This window comes from Oncorhynchus gorbuscha, linkage group LG13 (genome assembly GCF_021184085.1).
Source record: "Oncorhynchus gorbuscha isolate QuinsamMale2020 ecotype Even-year linkage group LG13, OgorEven_v1.0, whole genome shotgun sequence".
In the NCBI taxonomy this organism is placed as follows: domain Eukaryota; kingdom Metazoa; phylum Chordata; class Actinopteri; order Salmoniformes; family Salmonidae; genus Oncorhynchus; species Oncorhynchus gorbuscha.
In genome coordinates, this window is record NC_060185.1 from 39,773,561 (window position 1) to 39,793,173 (window position 19,613).

At 42.2% G+C, this 19,613-nt stretch overlaps 1 protein-coding gene across 1 annotated transcript; it reads right to left on the reverse strand.

Moving 5' to 3' along the window:
• Positions 1-6,000: 6,000 nt before the first annotated feature.
• Positions 6,001-18,864, reverse strand: LOC123992859 (A disintegrin and metalloproteinase with thrombospondin motifs 8-like). Its single transcript, XM_046294430.1, has 9 exons — positions 17,770-18,864; positions 16,414-16,653; positions 14,419-14,551; positions 13,848-14,015; positions 10,321-10,613; positions 9,617-9,803; positions 9,289-9,461; positions 8,953-9,128; positions 6,001-8,777 (listed from the first exon to the last, which is right to left on the reverse strand). The coding sequence occupies exons 1-9, from the start codon at positions 18,520-18,522 to the stop codon at positions 8,045-8,047; spliced, it is 2,856 nt and encodes a 951-aa protein (XP_046150386.1). The 5' UTR covers positions 18,523-18,864; the 3' UTR covers positions 6,001-8,044.
• Positions 18,865-19,613: the final 749 nt, after the last annotated feature.

A 19,613-nucleotide genomic window follows, 5' to 3' on the forward strand; every position in this document is an offset into this window, starting at 1 on the left:
AATAAAAGGGGTTTAAATACACAATTTAGATCACATGATTAGTTAACTATCCTATGGGAGCTCTTGTTGGTTTGTTTTAACCACGTTCACCCAATGCCTGTGCTTTTGTGCCGCTGGCTCAGGATTAGTGCTCTCACTTGTGCACCACATTGATCGTTCCCATATTAGGCCTACACCTCTCTATCTGACGAGTTACGTTGCTGGGCTGCGGTGGGATGGTCATGTTGGAGCTTGGCTATTAGCATTTGGAGTTTGGTGTGAATGCGAGAATACTCAGAGTGAGGGCAATGGTGTAAGTACTACTTAATTAATTTTCATCATTACTACACAATTTCTACACAAAACCTAATGGTTTTACTACTTGCTATTGAGATGTGTAGTAAACCAGTAGTGATTTGTGTAGTAATGAGTGATAAATTGGGACGTTCATTTCGTACTCATCACAAAATAATTATTACTACTGTGGAACCACTGAGGGGGATCTACTACTTAAAACCCACACATTCCTATACATGTTCTATTGAATCACTACACAATGCTTTCAGATGACTGCTGAATGCCTACTCAATCCTGATTGAATTACTACTGTTATCAATGTGTGTAGTGACATGTAACTGCTGATCACTACTGAGTTGCTTCTGCTCCTTTTTAAATTTTCTACATTAACCCGTTTGAAAACTGCCATTGAAAACTGACACATTTACTGTTTTCCTATTCAAAATTCACATCTTATTTCACTACAAGACTAGTGCACGTGTTATTTCCTCAAGTTTCTAACTGTAGTTATATAATCAAACAAATAATAATACGCTTTTATAAACTTAATTGCATTTTCTTTGTTTTTTTATCAAATTAATTACATATAAAATTAGGCATTTTTGATCAGGAATCAAGGTGAGACCCAAGTGCAGACCCAAGTAACAATGTTTATTGTAACACCGGGGTCAGGCAAATGACAGGTCAAGGTAGGCAGGCTAGGGGTCAGGCAGAGTTCACTAATCCAGAGGGGGAGCAAAGGTACAGGACAGCAGGCAGGGTCTGGGACGGGCAGAGTGGTCAGGTGGGCGGGTACAAGTGCAGGACAGGCAAGGGTCAAAAACCAGGAGGAAGAGAAAAGAGAGGCAGGGAAAAAGACAGGAGCTGACAGGACGAACGCTGGTAAGCTTGACAACAAGACGACGTGGCAAAAGACAAACAAAACACAGGTATAAGTACACAAGATAATGGGGAAGATCAGGGCGTGACAATTTATACTTTTATATTAATCCCTTTGACTCCTTGTCTTCATTCAGGTTTGACTTAACTACAGTGCATTAGTAAAGTATTCAGACCCCTTGACTTTTTCCACATTGTTATGTTGCATCCTTAAATTGTTTTTTTCCTCATCAATCTACACACTGTACCCCATAATGACAAAGTGAAAACAACTTTTTAGATTTAAAAAAAATAAACAAATACCTGATTTACATAAGTATTCAGACACTGCTATGAGACTCTAAATTGAGCTCAGGTGCATCCTGTTTCCATTTATTATCCTACAACTTTATTGGAGTCCACCTGTGGTCAATTCAATTGATTGGAAATTATTTGGAAAGGCACACCTGTCTATAAGGTCCCACAGTTGACAGTGCATGTCAGAGCAAAAACCAAGCCATGAGGTCGAAGGAATTGTCCGTAGAGCTTTGAGACAGGATTGTGTCAAAGCACAGATCTGGGGAAGGGTACCAAAACATTTCTGCAGCATTGAAGTTCCCCAAGAATACAGTGGCCTCCGTCATTTTTAAATGGAAGAAGTTTGGAACCACCAAGACTCTTCCTAGAGCTGGCCGCCCAGCCAAACTGAGCAATCGGGGGAGAAGGGCCTTGGTCAGGGAGGTGACCAAGAACCCATTGATCACTCTGACAGAGCTCCAGAGTTCCTCTGTAGAGACAGGAGACCTTCCAGAAGGACAACCATCTCTGCAGCACTCAACCAATCAGGTCTTTATGGTAGAGTGGCCAGACGGAAGGCACATGACAGCTCGCTTGGAGTTTGCCAAAGGCACCTAAAGGACTCTAACCATAAGAAACAAGATTCTCTGGTCTGACGAAACCAATATTTAACTATTTGGCCTGAATGCCAAGCATTACGTCTGGAGGAAACCTGGAACCCTCCCTACGGTGAAGCATGGTGGTGGCAGAATCATGCTGTTGGGATGGTTTTCAGTGGCAGGGACTGGGAGACTAGTCAGGATTAAGGGAAAAATTAACAGAGAGATCCTTGATGAAAACCTGCTCCAGAGTGCTCAGGACCTCAAACTGGGGCGAAGGTTCACCTTTCAGCAGGAGAACGACCCTAAGCAAACAGCCAAGACAATGCAGGAGTGGTTTCAGGACAAGTCTCTGAATGTCCTTGAGTGGCCCAGACTTGAACCTGATCAAACATCTCTGGAGAGACCTAAAAATAGCTGTGCAGCGATGCTCCCCATCCAACCTGCCAGAGCTTGATAGGATCTGCAGAGAAGAATGGGAGAAACTCCCCAAATACCAGTGTGCCAAGCTTGTAGTGTCATACCCAAGAAGCCTTGAGGCTGTAATCGCTGGCAAAAGTGCTTCAACAAAGTACTGAGTAAAGGGTCTGAATGCTTATGTAAACGTGATCAGTTTTTAATTTTTAATACATTTGTAAAAAGTTCTATAAACCTGTTTTTGCTTTGTTACTATGGGGTATTGTGTGTAGATTGATGAAGGAAAACAAACAATTGAATTCATTTTAGAATAAAGCTGTAAAGTAACAAAATGTGGAAAAAGTCAAAGGGTCTGAATATTTTCCGAATGCACTGTATCTTCAGATACTCTTTTTTTTGTTTCTCCACCACATAACCTTTTAGAAAATAAAGACAAGCACAAGAGACAGCCAATTCTAAGCCATTAGTAATCATCTGCTAATGGGTCACATACGACAAAACACAAAAAAGTATGATAAACAATGTTAATCTTACCAACATTGGCGAGGGCCTCCTTGGCAAGAGGTCAAAATAAGTAGAAAAGGTAAGTATACTACTATGAATATACTGTACATTTGCTTACAAACACTCATACTTATTAGCTAGTGTAACGAAAACAGGCTATATAGCTAAATTTCAATGGGGCTAGCAAACTGCTAGACTAAACACAATACACCTCTATGACAATGGCTAACGGATAAGATAGTTTTGGCTAGCAATCTATTTGATGTAGTAAAACTTGGATCGTGATAACATAAAGAAACTCAAGTCCTTTTGTTCACCTGACTTAGAATACCTCACAATCAAATGCCAACCGTATTACCTCTCTAGAGAATTCTCTTTGGTTATAGTCGCAGTATTCAGGTGAACAAAAGGACTTGAGTTTCTGTATGTTATCACAATCACACCATGAGTAGTTAATCATGAAACATATACCCCTGCCTTTCTTATTCCCAGAGAGTTCTTTATTTCTGTCTGCGCAATGCTGTATGGACGGGGACAGTATATCCAGAGAGAGTCAAGATTCCATGAAACAGAGTATGTTACAGTCCCTGATGTCTCCCTGGAAGGAGATCCTCACCCTGAGCGTGTCTGCTTTATTGTCCAGAGACTGAACATTAGCAAGTAATATACTCTGAAGTGGTAGCTGGTGTGCCCACCTCCTGAGTCGGACTAGAAGTCCACTCCGGTTACCTGTTCTCCGCCACCGGTGACATGGAGCAGCCTCTGGGATAAGTTCAATTGCCCTGGCTTTCGTTCTCCGTGGCCGACGTGGGTAAGACATTTAAGCAAGTTAACCATCGCAAGGCTGCCGGTCCAGACGGCCTCAGAGCATGCGCAGACCAGCTGGCTGGAGTGTTTACAGACATATTCAATCTCTCCTTATCCTAGTCTGCTGTCCCCACTTGCTTCAAGATGTCAACCATTGCTTTCTTGTGTACAGGAACAAAGCTAACTGAACTAATGACTATCGCCCCATAGCACTCACTTCTGTGATCATGAAGTGCATTGAGAGGCTAGTTAAGGATCATATCACCTCTGCCTTACCTGACACTCTAGACCCACTTCAATTTTCTTACCGCCACAATAGATCCACAGACGATGCAATCGCCACCACACTGCACTCTGTCTTATCCCATCTGGACAAGAGGAATACCTACATCAGAATGCTGTTCTTTGACTATAGCTCAGCCTTCAACACCATAGTACCCTCCAAGCTCATCAATAAACTTGGGGCCCTGGATTTGAACCCCGCCCTGTGCAACGGGGTCCTGGACTTACCGACGGGCCGCCCCCAGGTTGTGAAAGTAGGAAACACCGAGCGAGAAACCTGAAAAACAACTTCTATCTCAAGGCCTTCAAGACTGTTTGGAAGCCATCACTAGCCAGCTACCACCCGGTTACTCAACCCTGCACCTTACAGGCTGAGGCCCTATATACATAGACATGGAGTCACTGGCCACTTTAATAAATGGGAAAACTAGTCACTTTAATAACATTTACATATTTTGCATTAATGATCTCATGTATATACTGTATTATATTCTACTATGTCTTAGTCTATGCCGCTCTGACATTGCTTCATATATTTATACATTCTTAATTCCATTATTTTACATGTAGATGTGTAGTGTTGTGAAATTGTTAGATATGACTTATTTGATATTACTGCACTGTTAGAGCTAGAAACACAAGCATTTCGCTATACCCACAATAACATCTGCTAAACATGTATGTGACAATACAATTTGATTTGAACAGCCAACTACTTCTGGTTTTGTCTTCTGTGGTCATGTGCACAGGAATCCACGAGCTCTACTGATCACTATTTAAAAGCCTGTGTGGTGAAGCTGTAGTGTTTTGGCTACTTATTTACTACCAACATCAAGTAGTAAAAATCTTTACCTGATTACTACTGGAAACACTACTGTTTTCCTACTGAACACTACTTTTGTATCTTGAGTAGTGCATAAATTACACATTTACTACACAATTCCTCCAAGTTGTTACATAGACACTACTGCACAAATAGGTTGTAGTAATTCAGTAGTACTTTTTCATAAGGGGAGGCCCAGGCTTTTGTGGCGCAGGGAGTAGTGTTGGCACCTTTGCGTCGCAGGATCCATGGATCAAGCCCGTTACAGCTCACTCTCCCTCCCTCTCCACATTGTCCTGTTACAGTTTAAGATTTTTCATAAACTGTAGGTGGCTTTGACAGGGTTTGCAGCTCCCTGCATGTAAGGCCCTTAACCAGTAGCCCAACTGGGACTTGAACACGGGTCTCCGTCAGTCCAACACCTTAACACCAAGAGGTCCAAACCCGTTGAAGAGGTTGCTTTGTAGCCTACTAGGCCACTAGAAACACTTTTCTTACCCCATTGTATTATGTAGTCAACCCACTGGGCACAAGCATCAATTCAACCTCTATTTCATGTTGGTTCAACGTAATTTTATTGAAATTACATGGAAACAGCGTTGATTGTGCCCAGTGGGAAGCCTATTAGCATCCCATTAAATTACCCTAAGAATACATGAGCAGAATCCATCAGCTGTGCCCAAAAAACGTTGTGTGGAAATGACAATGGAATTGATTTTGCATTTGATTTGTCATGTATCCAAAGGAATTAGCTATAATTTCTGCAGGCACAGCTGCAGGTTAATCTCTGAATATATTATTGTTATACTTTGGTCAAGAGTCTGCAGACAATTCTGGACCATTCTAGTGGATGATACTAGAGATAGTCCATTAGCCTCCGAATTCTTCTGTTTGGATGAGGATCATGCTGTCAAATAGCTCCTTTCATATTGACTACGGTACCTCAAAGCTAACTGATCAAGATGTTTTAATGTAATACAATAAACCCATAAATGCTAGCCAGATGAACAGAAATTATGGACAGAGGACAATTTAAAACATACTTTCATTGTCTGATGTGTATGTCTGTCATATTGTATAAAGGATTGGAGACAGGCGCAGAAATACGTAATAGGGGGTTTTAATACTCCACCCAAAAATACAACATGCCATGAAAGGCACAGGGACGAAGCCCAAAACAAACATGTATACAAAAACACAGGGATGTATAACCCAAACAAGAGCAAGGTAAAACCTCTAATAAATACACGGGACGAGACCCGCAATACACTACACAGGACAAGACCCGTAATAACAAGTACTCAATACACGCAGCACGAAAGCTGAAATAAAGCACAGGTACTCACAGACCAACGGACATGGGAACAATAACTGACAAGACAACGGTAAAGAGGGCACATATATACAATTACTAATCAGGGAAAATGGAATCAGGTGTGCGTAATGAGACAGTTCAGTGACGCCTAGAGGTCGGTGGCGTAGATCTCCGGAACAGGTGCACAGAAAGAGCAGCAGTACCGGGGAAATCCGTGACAATGCCCATCTAATGAGAAGATTGAACAATGTGTGTAGTTTGCACATGTTTTTATTCTGTGTGTTTAACCAGCAGACTACAGTGGAAGGAGAAGCGGGCCTGATGTAGGCCAAACATAGCTAAAGTCGGTCATTAACTTTCCAAACAGGTAAAAACAAGACACTCAATGCTTACAGCATATAGTAAAATGTGATGGATTTTACCATTTTATTGTAGACATAAATCTCAAAGACAGCAGCATCTGAAAATGTTATAATTTCATGTCCAAGGTAAAAACTTTACAAAAATAAATAGCTTTAAAAAAGATAGCTAAAATAATAATAATATAGTATGGTCCTTCACTGAAGGTATATCATATTGCCTTTTTTGTTTTATGACATACAAAACTGGAATGAGAAATCAAACATATTCATAGACATCTGACAAACAATAGAGCATTCTTCGCATTATGAATAATAACATTTTAAAACACAACTATGAAATTATTACAAAAGGAGTTGTTCTTTATGCAAATAGATCATATTTTACACCTGTTTATAATGAATTTGGGTGTACCTCCAATTCTCTGTAGCCATAGAATTTCTTTAAAACACTACATAAAAAAAGGTGCAGAACAGAGGAAAAGTCCCCTGTTACACTTTTGCCTCAGATCAGATTCCTGACCATTGTCTATGCTAAACAACATTTTACACAAAAAGTGTAAACTCAAACTAAAGTATTTTTTTAATGAACACTAAAATGTCTGGTTCATTCTTACTACTAACTATGCTGGTTGCTTTTTTGTTACAAAGTACATTCTTCTATTTAGTGTCTGTCAACGTCTAATCTCGGAAGCCCAGAACTAAAATCGTAATTGCGTCAGATTATGTTACGTAGTCTGTCCATGAGAGATTAGTTAATAGAAGACCTAATCACCTGTATGATTTGAATGATAATGGGAGAATTATCATTTATCTGTAAGCATATCAGTACCACATATCATTAATCAATAAGATAGCAGATTTGAGCTTTTCTTTTTTCTTTTTTACAGGCACTAACACAATCTCACATTTAGAAAATATTTTTTTCAAAGGAAATGAAACAAAAGAGCAAACCACAAATAAAGTAGGTATTTTACAAAGTTTTCCATATTGTGTACCTAAACAAATGCGTACACAAACCCCTTTTACTCTAAATAATAAGCACTGAGTAGTTGTCTTGCAATGATAATGTCACATGTTATGGTACAAATAGTATGCATTTCGATTAACTTTATTTGCCCAGGTCATTTATTGGCTCGGAGTCTCTGACTGTATAGTTCTGGGTTATATGCTGGAAAATTGAGGTATATTTAACCGCAATGGTGTTTGTCAGTAGGTTTTCTGCAAAGTAATAGCTTTTCGGAGAGAATAATAAGTTGCACACAGTACCTTTGTCTATTTTATCAAAACATGTACATCCTGAGGTAGATCTCTATTGGTTGAAACATCTCTAGTGGTTGTAAAACAAAGTCACAGGCCAGTGCCCTGAACCTGTCCGGGTTAGTTAGTGCACTCTTAATTTCCTAACTAGGGTTTCCCTGCTTTTCTCTAAAGCACGGTCGGGTCGGAGTGGTTAAGGGTCCACTACACTACCCCTACCAAAGTTCTCTATCTCCATGGCTCCTCGCTAGCACATTTGGTAAACACACTCTCCCGACACTGGCGCGGGTTGCTTATTGGTGTCGCACTTCTCCGACTCGACAGTCTTGCCGGTGTAGTCTATACAGACAACACTGCGTCGGCGTTCCCCCTGGCCACAAGTTTGTGAACAGGACGACCAAGGCCCCATTTGCCAGATGGGGCACGGCAAATCAGCACAGGGTCTGATATCTGTGGGTTTCAGGTCCTTATCGCAGGTATTGGAATGGAAACCAGCGTTGTCTCTGCATTCAACGTTCCTTCGGGACCACCCAGAGCCGCAACTCTTGGAGCACTCTGACCATTCGCCCAAACGCCACTGGGGCACACCGAAAGCCTGGATCATATGCAGCGAAGCCTTTCTCTCTTTGGATTTAGTGAAAGACACATCTTTGGGGATAAAGAATGTGTATTTGACCTTGGGTGGAGATGCCTCCCCAGCAGTGGCCAGCAACTGGATGGTGATGGCCTCCCTCAGTTGTCTGAAGCTCTGGATTCTCTCTAAGGTGGTGGACGAGCCACTGTACTTCAGCACAGCCCCGAGAACAGGGATATCCTGCTCCACCGTGGACACAGAGAAGTTACCATTCAGTATGTAGCCACCGCTCTCTCGCTTGACCGCCAGGTAGTTTCCATCGTGTTTGATGTTTCTATGGCTACGCTGTTTGATGTCAATATTGGTAGCCCCGACAGGAATGGTCACAATGTCGCTGTATCCGTAACTGGAAGAAAGAAGCTACATGTCTCATTACAGCTGTAATCACATCAGCAGCACAGAAGACTATCAACCAATAATACTTTCTAAATATGACTATTATTTAGTCTGGATCATAATAGCTATTAGGGTCATGCATGCTTGTTACCAGAAATGTAATTGGAATATTTAGGTGTACTCACGTGGCTTTGTTGTATGAACCAGTGATCTTCCTGCAACTGAGGCCATCCCCACCACACAAGCCACACTTGTCAAGCCTCTTGTTGGAGCCAATCTCTTTGTCACAGCCCGCCTTGACACATTGGCCTTGTACACAGACAGACGTAGTGTCGGGACCACATGTGGTGCCGTCGACAACCTATGGACCAGAAATGCAAAGTTGACGTCTCAATTGACTTAACACTGTGGTTGACGTCTCAATTGACTTAACACTGTGATTCACCAAACAGTGAAGGTGAGCTGTAAAATTATTTATTTACAGTGGCCAACTTTCTACAGATGACTTTTAGTCAACATACCTTGGCTTCAAAGACTTTGAATTCACTGCTGCCTTTGGCCCGGCAGAAGAGTTTACATCTGTCCCGGGGCGACACACCAGCGTACTTTGGAATCCATTGCTTCATGTTCCCCAGAATGTCCAGATAGTTGAAGGTGTTGTACTTCTCACACTGCTCCTCTCTAAAACTCTTCGCTAATGTTGGAGAAAATGACAAAGCAAAAAAAATTATAATCCATCGAACTAATGTCAAAGCAGAGACATTTATTGAAAAACCCAGGTTACAAACGTTACTATAGCTCACCACTATATAAAAAAAAGTGAAATGCTATAGTGCAAGTATGGCTTACCATCATTATCCTCACACGCCTGAGTGTTGCAAGACTGGTACTGAACTCTCTGGCCCTCGCAGTATTTTCCGCCGTTCTGGGGCACGGGATCTGTGCACTCCCTGTAGGAGAACTCCACACCCCCCCCACATGTCCTGGAGCACTGTTGCCATGGCCCCCAAGCACCCCAGCCACCATCCACAGCCACCTGTGGTAAAGCCAAAACGTAACAGATTGAGTACTGAGTGCCATGATAACATGAGCCATCCAACTCAACCACACTCTAGGCTGAGACATCAGCGTCTCTTGGCATGCCATGACTTGGGTAAATCTGTCCATCAGTGTGGCACGCTTCTGCTGTCTACCACATTCCTGCCCTGTGTGTCACCACTTGCAGAACCCGTTGCGCCCTTGGCAATACTAAACTGTGTGTGTTCATGTGTGTGTTTTCACAAGCTTTTATTAGTGGGTGAGAAAAAAGTATATTTACTGCCAGCATGTCAGTTTATAAATCAAATGTATTGACATGCTAAAGAGCTTGTACTCTCAAAAGTACGGTCTTCCTTACAATGCAGGAAGGAAATACTCTATCACAGATCAATTAATAGACATACAGTAACTAACAAGGCATTCTGAGCCAGAGTTGGTATCAAAATGCAATACTACAAGACCAAATATGGGGGATTATTTTTCTCCCCCCTTTTCTGAGAAAAACTAGGGCTTACCTTTGGCTGTGTGACCTCGTGGGCTGCCATGCATGCACCGTGCAGACAGCTCTTGTTGGTGGCGCACGTGGTGCCATCCGCCCAGTGGAGGCTGCCGTTTCTGGTGGTGCAGTGGGGCTTGCCCTCCTCCCGGCACCACAGCTGGCTGCAGACGTCACTGTCAGAGGTGTTGGGGCAGTGCACAAACTCCTCCCCAAACATCTGCTGGCACTGGCGGTCGAGGCCGTATGTGGTGCCTGGAAGTACACTGGGTAACGGTAAGATGCTCTCCGGTGGATCCAAGAGGCAGTCGCCTGTGATTCAACACACAAGAGTTCTGTTTTTAAAAATCTGAAGGTTGTATAATGTGGAGATTTGACAGTGACAGAAGCTGACTTTGTTGGAGTCTTCTCACAGACACATTCTGAACAGTTGAAACTTCTCAAACCCATAACATCCTCTCACTGTCAACAGTGTTTATTTTCAGCAAACTTTAACATGTGTAAATATATTTATGAACAGAACAAGATTCAACAACTGAGACAAACCGAACAAGTACCAAAGACATGTGACCAACAGAAATGGATTAATGTGTCCCTGAACAAAGGGAGGGTCAAAATCAAAAGTAACAGTCTGTATCTGGTGTGGCCACCAGCTGCATTATGTACTGCAGTGCATCTCCACCTCATGGATTGCACCAGATTTGCTGTGAGATGTTACCCCTCTCTTCCACATAGGCACCTGCAAGTTCCCAGACATTTCTGGGGGGGGAATGGCCCTAGCCCTCACCCTCCAATCCAACAGGTCCCAGATGTGCTCATGGGATTGAGATCCAGGCTCTTCTCTGGCCATGGCAGAACACTGACATTCCAGTCTTGCAGGAAATCACGCACAGCACGATCAGTATGGCTGGTGGCATTGTCATGCTGGAGAGTCGGGTCAGGATGAGCCTGCAGGAAGGGTACCACATGAGGGAAGAGGATGTCTTCCCTGTAACGCACAGTGAGATTCCCTGCAATGACAATAAGCTCAGTCCGATGATGCTGTGACACACCGCCCAAGACCATGATGGACCCTCCACCTCCAAATCGATCTCACTCCAGAGTACAGGCCTCAGTGTAACGCTCAATCATTCGACAATAAATGTGAATCCGACCATCACCCCTGGTGAGACAAAACCGCGACTCGTCAGTGAAGAGCACTTTTTGCCAGTCCTGTCTGGTCCAGCGACGATGGGTTTGTGCCCATAGGAGACATTGTTGCCAGTGAGGTCTGGTGAGGACCTGCTTTACTACAACAGGCCTACAAGCCCTAAGTTCAGCCTCTCTCAGCCTATTGCGGACGGTCTCAGCACTGATGGAGGGATTGTGCATTATTGATGTTACTCAGGCAGTTGTTGCGGCAGTTGTTGCCATCCTGTACCTGTCCCATAGGTGTGATGTTAGGATCTACCAATCCTGTGCAGGTGTTGTTACACGTGGTCTGTCACTGAGAGGACGATCAGCTGTCTGTCCTGGCTCTGTGTAGTGCTGTCTTAGGCATCTCACAGTACGGACATTTCAATTTATTGCCCTGGCCACATCTGCAGTCCTCATGTCTCCTGCAGCATGCCTAAAGCACATTCACATAGATGAGCAGGGACCCTGGGCATTTTTCTTTTGGTGTTTTTCAGAGTCAGTAGATAGGCCTCTTTAGTGTCCTAAGTGTTCATAACTGTGACCTTAATTGCCTACCGTCTGTAAGCTGTTAGTGTCTTAATGACCGTTCCACAGGTGCATGTTCATTAATTGTTTATGGTTCATTGAAGCATGGGAAACGGTGTTTAAACCCTTTACAATGAAGATCTGTGAAGTTATTTGGATTTTTACAAATTATCTTTGAAAGAGAGGGTCTTGAAAAAGGGACATTTATTTTTTTGCTGAGTTTATTTGTAGAAATGTTCAATGAGCTTTAGTGTGATGGTGTTCTTGACCCAGTGATCAGACCACATTCTTAGCCACATACGCTCTCTTTGGAATCACTGACTAACTGATAAAGAACATTTGCTTGTAACAGCTGTTACTTTTGGCTAGTGAGAAACAAAACCTTCTCTGTATGTATGACTCAGAGGAAAGGAAGGGCTTGATTAAATGTTACAAGTATTTTTTTTCTCAAATAAACACATTGCCATTCATTCCCAATTTCAAGTAGTAACCACAAACAACCTGGCAGCCAATCTCTAATTTCCTGATGACGTCTCCAATGTACAGTGCAGTCGGTATTCAGACCCCTTGACTTTTCACATTTTGTTACATTACTGCCTTATTCTAAAATGGATTAAAATGGTTGTTTTTTCTTCTCAAATCTATGCACAGTACCCCATAATGACAAAGCAAGACATTTCTAAAAAGGCCATACCATAAAGAACTGATTAGTGGAGTGCTGCAGAGATGGTTGCCCTTCTGGAAGGTTCTCCCATATCCACAGAGGAACTCTATAGCTCTGTCAGAGTGTCACCTCCCTGACCAAGGCCCTTCTCCTGCGATTGCTCAGTTTGGCCAGGCGGCCAGCTCTAGGAAGAGTCTTGGTGGTTCCAAACTTCTTCCATTTAAGAATGATGGAGGCCACTGTGTTCTTGGGGAACTTCAATTCTGAAGAATTGTTTTGGTACCCTTCCCCAGATCTGTGCCTCGACAAAATCATGTCTCGGAGATCTATGGGCAATTCCTTCAACCTCATGGTTTGGTTTTTGCTAGGACTTGCACTGTCAACTGTGGGACCTTATATAGACAGGTGTGCCTTTCCAAATCATGTCTAATCAATTGAATTTACCACAGGTGGACTCCAATCCAGATGTAGAAACATCAAGGATGATCAATGGAAACAGGATGCACCTGAGCTCAATTTCGCGTCTCAAAGCAAAGGGTCTGAATACTTATGTAAATGTTGTATTTTATGTAAATTGTATATTTCATAACTTTGCAAACATTTCTAAATACCTGTTTTCGTTTTGTTATTATGGGGTATTATGTGTAGATTTATGAGGATGTTTTTGAATAAGGCTGTAACGTAACAAAATGTGGAAAAATCAAGGGGTCTGAATACTTTCCGAATGCACCGTATCTCCATATTGAGATTTTTTTGCAACTGCAGAGAGTCTTTTGCATATAAGCAAACCTTAGGTGAGAAATTAGGTAACATTGTGAACACTTGTGAAGCCCGCAGGTATAATGCTTTTAAACTTGTTATAAGCCTACTGGAAGTATTTTCAGTGGCCATATTTAGTTTAATTGGGTAGATATTGTAAAAGAAAATAGAGAAGTGAAAACTGGGCCCTCATACGAGTGGTTTAACCTAGACGGCTCTAGTAAAAACAGAAGGCTCTAGTATAAAAAAAATATTTAAAAAATATATACTTAAAAATATATATATATATTTTTTTTAATCGGTCTTTAAAATGTATATCGGATTTCATTCACGTCCAGCCTTCTGACGTCACTTCCTCCTAGGAATATAAGTTTTATTTGCCTACATCAGAGTTGTCAGTGTTGTTTGTCAGCATGACATACCGTGTCCGTTGTCAAAGAACTCCGTGACGTAGAGAGCGCTGCAAGGGGACCAGGGGAAAGTCTTGTTGAGGTGAACGAACAGAGGGGCCATCATGTGATGGCCGCCTAGATTCCCAAACATCCTCTCGCAATTCTTGGAGTCGTCGTGAGGCATACTCAGCACATGGCCTAAAGGAGAACAATACTGTATCAGTATTCAGTACCGATCATGGGACGAAAGAGGCACCCTGAAAACCCATTCAAATTAAATGTGAACTATTTAAGGTTTGCTATGGAAGTAAAGTTACTAATAGTTTACATCTACATTAGGCTTGGGGGTTGACTATCTTATCAAGATCTTATCTCCTTAAACCACACAATTATTAGTTGTAGGCTAACAAACCTTTGCATAATCTTTCAGCTCATGGGTGTGCCCCTTTCTGTCCAAATTAAGTTATTTGTAGAGAATATGTCTGTGCATATAGAGGAACATTTTTGACAAGAGGCAAAATGTATGTAGACCTATAGTATCTTTATATATGGTCGCTATTGAAGTTTGAGAAAGTCTCATTTTTTAATGCCCAAGTCATACCAAGTTCATGGGCAGCAGTGAAGGCTGCTTGAAGTCCATTGTCCTCAATGACAGAGCAACTCCTTTTTGGATCGCACATGGTTCCCACATCAGCAACTCCTAGGGTGTCACAACTCTGATGTCCACAAATATCCTGGAAGACAGACAGCAGCAGTTTCAAACAGTGAATCTTTAGACAGCATTTGTATTTGTCACTGGTTGTTTTTTTCTCTCCCCCTTTCCATTATAAAATGAAGCAAATATTCCTGGCAGACAGAAGCAGATCTATGATGTGGGGAAAGTAAAGGTGTGGTATCAGAGATATACACTGCTCAAAAAAATAAAGGGAACACTAAAATAACACATCCTAGATCTGAATGAATTAAATATTAAATATTTTTCTTTACATAGTTGAATGTGCTGACAACAAAACCACACAAAAATGAGCAATGGAAATCAAATTTATCAACCCATGGAGGTCTGGATTTGGAGTCACACTCAAACTTAAAGTGGAAAACCACACTACAGGCTGATCCAACTTTGATGTAATGTCCTTAAAACAAGTCAAAAATGAGGCTCAGAAGTGTGTGTGGCCTCCACGTGCCTGTATGACCTTCCTACAACGCCTGGGCATGCTCCTGATGAGGTGGCGGATGGTCTCCTGAGGGATCTCCTCCCAGACCTGGTCTAAAGCATCCGCCAACTCCTGGACAGTCTGTGGTGCAACGTGGCGTTGGTGGATGGAGCAAGACATGATGTCCCAGATGTGCTCAATTGGATTCAGGTCTGGGGAACGGGCGGGCCAGTCCATAGCATCAATGCCTTCCTCTTGCAGGAACTGCTGACACACTCCAGCCACATGAGGTCTAGCATCGTCTTGCATTAGGGGGGACCCAGGGCCAACCGCACCAGCATATGGTCTCACAAGGGGTCTGAGGATCTCATCTCGGTACCTAATGGCAGTCACGCTACCTCTGGTGAGCACATGGAGGGCTGTGCGGCCCCCCAAAGAAATGCCACCCCACACCATGACTGACCCGCCAAACCGGTCATGCTGGAGGATGTTGCAGGCAGCAGAACGTTCTCCACGGCATCTCCAGACTCTGTCACGTCTGTCACGTGCTCAGTATGAACCTGCTTTCATCTGTGAAGAGCACAGGGCGCCAGTGGCGAATTAGCCAATCTTCATGTTCTCTGGCAAATGCCAAACGTCCTGCACGGTGTTGGGCTGTAAGCACAACCACACCTGTGCACGTCGGGCCCTCATACCACCCTCATGGAGTCTGCTCAAACGGTCAGAAACCTGTTGTCTATTCCATTTGCACAACAGCTTGTGACATTTATTGTCAATCAGTGTTGCTTCCTAAGTGGACAGTTTGATTTCACAGAAGTGTGATTGACTTGGAGTTACATTGCGTTGTTTAAGTGTTCCCTTTATTTTTTTGAGCAGTGTATTTCAACAACATGCCTTTCCCTTCACATGTCAGGATGGCTCTCTGTAACTGAGATACATGTTTCCTGGGGAATATGACCCAAACCACAAGACACAACCATACATGATTCAAAGGACATCTGGACTCAGAATGACATGCTGAATTCAACTCAGCATGTGTACACCTTGCTTTGCAGAAGCATCACTCACTGGAGACCGCATGTACAAACTACTTCCAATTTAGGTCTAGAGTTTTTGGTTTATCTTATGACAAGACATGTGGCACACATTCTTTGGCAGGTCAAATTCAGGGCAGCAACATCACACCCATAAGGATATCATCGTCACTCAAGGCTGATTTGTAACCATTCTAAAAATAGCTCATAGGAGAGCCTTCAGCCCCATTTGTTTCAAAGCTCATCCGATCTGATTCATTGACACAGGCAATTGTGTTTCATTAGAGATCACATAATAAAGTATGACATTATTTCATTAACTCTCCAAACCATATGGTAAGATGGTTATGGAATAAGTGGTTGGGGATAACCTGTGACATTGATGCAGGCAGTGCAGGCAGTGCTCACCTCTCGGGTAAAAAGCAGAGCAGTGTCGTAGTGCTCGGGATGCCTCTGGCTGGCTGGGTTGAACTGTTGTTGCCAGGCACAGAAATTACGCAGAGCGACTCCCCCGTTTTTGGAGAGTGACGGTCCAACCTCCTCGTCTTCCACCACCACCATTTTCACCACCACCATGTGGACAGGGTTCTTGATACTGGGATGTTTGTAAAGCTGGGCTGCCACAGAGACCAAGGTCAGGATATAGTGCTGGATCAAGGGAGGACAACAGGCAGTTAGATATTAGAGAGGATTACAAGGCAACACTGTTGGTGATGATTTAAGCTAAAAATCCTAAAAATAAGTGAGTGACATAACAGCGAGACTGGAATTAAACACATACAGTACCAGTCAAAAGTTTGGACACCTACTCATTCCAGGTTCTTTATTTTTACTATTATTTTACAATGTAGAAAATAGTAAAAAATTAAGAAAAACCCTTGAATGAGTAGGTGTCCAAACTTTTGATTGGTACTGTATACAAAAAAAGGAAGTATCCTTAAAAATGTCAAATGCTCTTTATCATTTACGTGACCCCAACATTGTTTAAATGATGATGCTCACAGCTAAGTCATAAAGAATGCGGAACGAAATGACTGCCAAAGCATAATTCTCCTGCCTGACTTAATCAGATGTTTCCCAATCCCATCATTAATCTATATGAACTCATATTTTTTAATGATCTCATTACTCCAACTTAGTTTATACCATGCATATCAGATAAATAGCAAGTGTGGAGAGCCTAGTCTTGCATAACAGAGCAGAAACATTGTTTCTGGATCCAAAATATAGCCTAGCATTATTTCAATTGAAACAGAAATGAGTTTTTCTTTTTTAAAGCATTTGATTGTGGGTGTTTCCGCATTGGGAGTTGGGATGATTTTAAACCTTCAACTAGCCTGTTAAGAAAACTTCCCACTGGGTACAGATGTCGTTTCAACGTCTAGTTTTGATTTACATTTGGTTGAGTTGCCAACTGACAAGTGAATTAAACGTGAAATCAACAGCAAATGTCACCATGTCATTGGATTTAGGTTAAAAGTTGGATGGAAAAAATAGGAAATGCCCTTGCATTGACTTTGTGTTAATTCACTCAGTTTTCCACGTTAATTCAGTCATCACATTGATTTTTTTTTTTGGGGGGGGGGGTTAAATTATGTGGATACAACTTTGATTCAACCAGTTTGTGTGTGCAAGAAAGTGTCATTGCAATTATAATGTAGTAAATTATCAATATAGAATTGTGACAGTATGGCACTTTCATTTTTGTTAAATGCAATCAAATGAGTGAATCAGCATGGGCTATATTACTCGAATATATCCTACCTTTATCTCATCTCCATAGAAATGTGTCATCGACGTGTCTGCAACCACCAGCGTCTCAATAAATCGTGGTGCTGATACAAAGCGTTTCCCTCGTAATTGTCTCTCAGGATCTTTTTTCTCATGCAGAAAACGTTCGTTGTCTGCTTTCACATTACTCTCCTCCCTCAGTTGATCAAAGACAGTTTTAGTGTGATTTGGTGCTTCTGTGGGCGTCCTTCTTTTGATAAAATGTAACTGTTCAGTGGACCTCTCCCTTTTCCCTGAGCCGAGCACTTTGGGCTCAATTAAATACTCATCCCCGTCTGTAACAAACGATCCAAGGATGCCATAACAGATACTGACCGCAACAACAGAATCTTGGTTGGAGTCCACAGTCCCCGAGTAAAAACAGCTTCTCAAATCTCTTTCTATCTGCTCAGTCTTGTTTATCAAGTTGTGAAAGTCAGTTTCAGTTTCAGAGTGTCTCCCCTGGGCACCTGAGGCGCTGCGTAAAGCGTGGATATCTTTAGCTTTGATGCGTTGAATTGTCAGTGTAGGAGATAAGAAACTGTTATCCGGGCTTAAATTCAAAGTGAAATCGCGGCCAAAGGCACTGAGTCTAAACCTCGGCTGTTCTTCACTTCGTTTCCAAAAACGACCGCTGCTTCTTCCATTTATCCGGACAGGTACAATTTCCTCGGATTCAAACAATTTCGAAAGTGATTTGTCTATTACGCACAAAACTAGTAAAACGAAACACCGTTTTGAACACATCTTCTGCAACGTAAATTGCACTCAAAAAGCTATTAAAACAAAGACAAGCGTTCAACCGAAATTCCGGACCAACCCCATACGCAGCTGGACTCGTCAATTGATAGTGTCTGTAGTCGGTAGAAAATCTTTAGTCACTGCTATTTTTAGTCTTGGCGACCTCTTAACTAAAATATTTTTTCATCAATATAATGTAACAAAAATCCAATGTTGTATAGTCAGTCTGTGTCGAGAATGTCTGTTATTTTTAGTTTAATTGTGTGATCTTCATTGCTATTATAGCGGAGCTAAAATACTGTTCTACCACTCGGCAGCACCACTGAATACTAGGAGTAGCAGCGGTATTTATACTTTCTTGTCTTCCCTGGACAGAAGAGGATTGTTTTTTATATCACTCGTTGCCTCAAATTCTCCTCCCACTCGTACCTCATGAGAAACTCTTGGAATCAACGGATCCAATGAGAATAGACCAACCCCCCCGTCTGAAATAGCTGCAGTTCGACAACCCTGCAACTAATATTAACTCGGCATAGGCCTGCAGCACATGACGCTTCAACCTGGACACCCATACTATAATTTAAGGGCTCGGTCAGTTATTTCTGAACTTTGAGTGACTGCCAGTGCAGTGACCCCCAAGTGACTCCCATATGTAGGCCATAGCATATCCATCACGACCATGGTCCTCATCAGTCGAATAAACCAGTGATAAAGGGATATCATGGAATACATTAGAGAATTATCTTTAAGAGATAGTCAAAACTGTAATATAACGTAACAAATTAACGCTGATATTACGTTGGGCTCATAAGCTTCGAGGTGGCATTGGCAAAGAGACGTTAGCGCTACATAAAAAGTATGTTATTTTAGGTAAGGTTATGAGGAAGCATTTCAACCACAAGGTGGTAGTATTTGATTACTAAATAATGACATGCCTTTTACGCGAGGGAATGACCAGAGATGCGCACTCTACTGCAGGCGCAACAGGTGTCGCTCTTTTTTAAGCTATAGCCTATGTACTGCACATTGGAACAAGTTAGAGAAACATAAGTGATTTTTGTTGGAAATATTATTAGACTATTTCTCAATCAATCGTG

What these genes read in the sequence shown, in the direction of transcription:
- LOC123992859 (XM_046294430.1), bottom strand. Translation starts at nt 18,522, where the DNA reads ATGTGTTCAAAACGGTGTTTCGTTTTACTAGTTTTGTGCGTAATAGAC. An exon ending in CACTGCTGCCCATGAACTTG is followed by an intron (nt 14,016 to 14,418) that starts GTATGACTTGGG and finishes GTTCTCCTTTAG; the next exon opens with GCCATGTGCTGAGTATGCCT. An exon ending in GGCGTGTGAGGATAATGATG is followed by an intron (nt 9,462 to 9,616) that starts GTAAGCCATACT and finishes CTCCAACATTAG; the next exon opens with CGAAGAGTTTTAGAGAGGAG.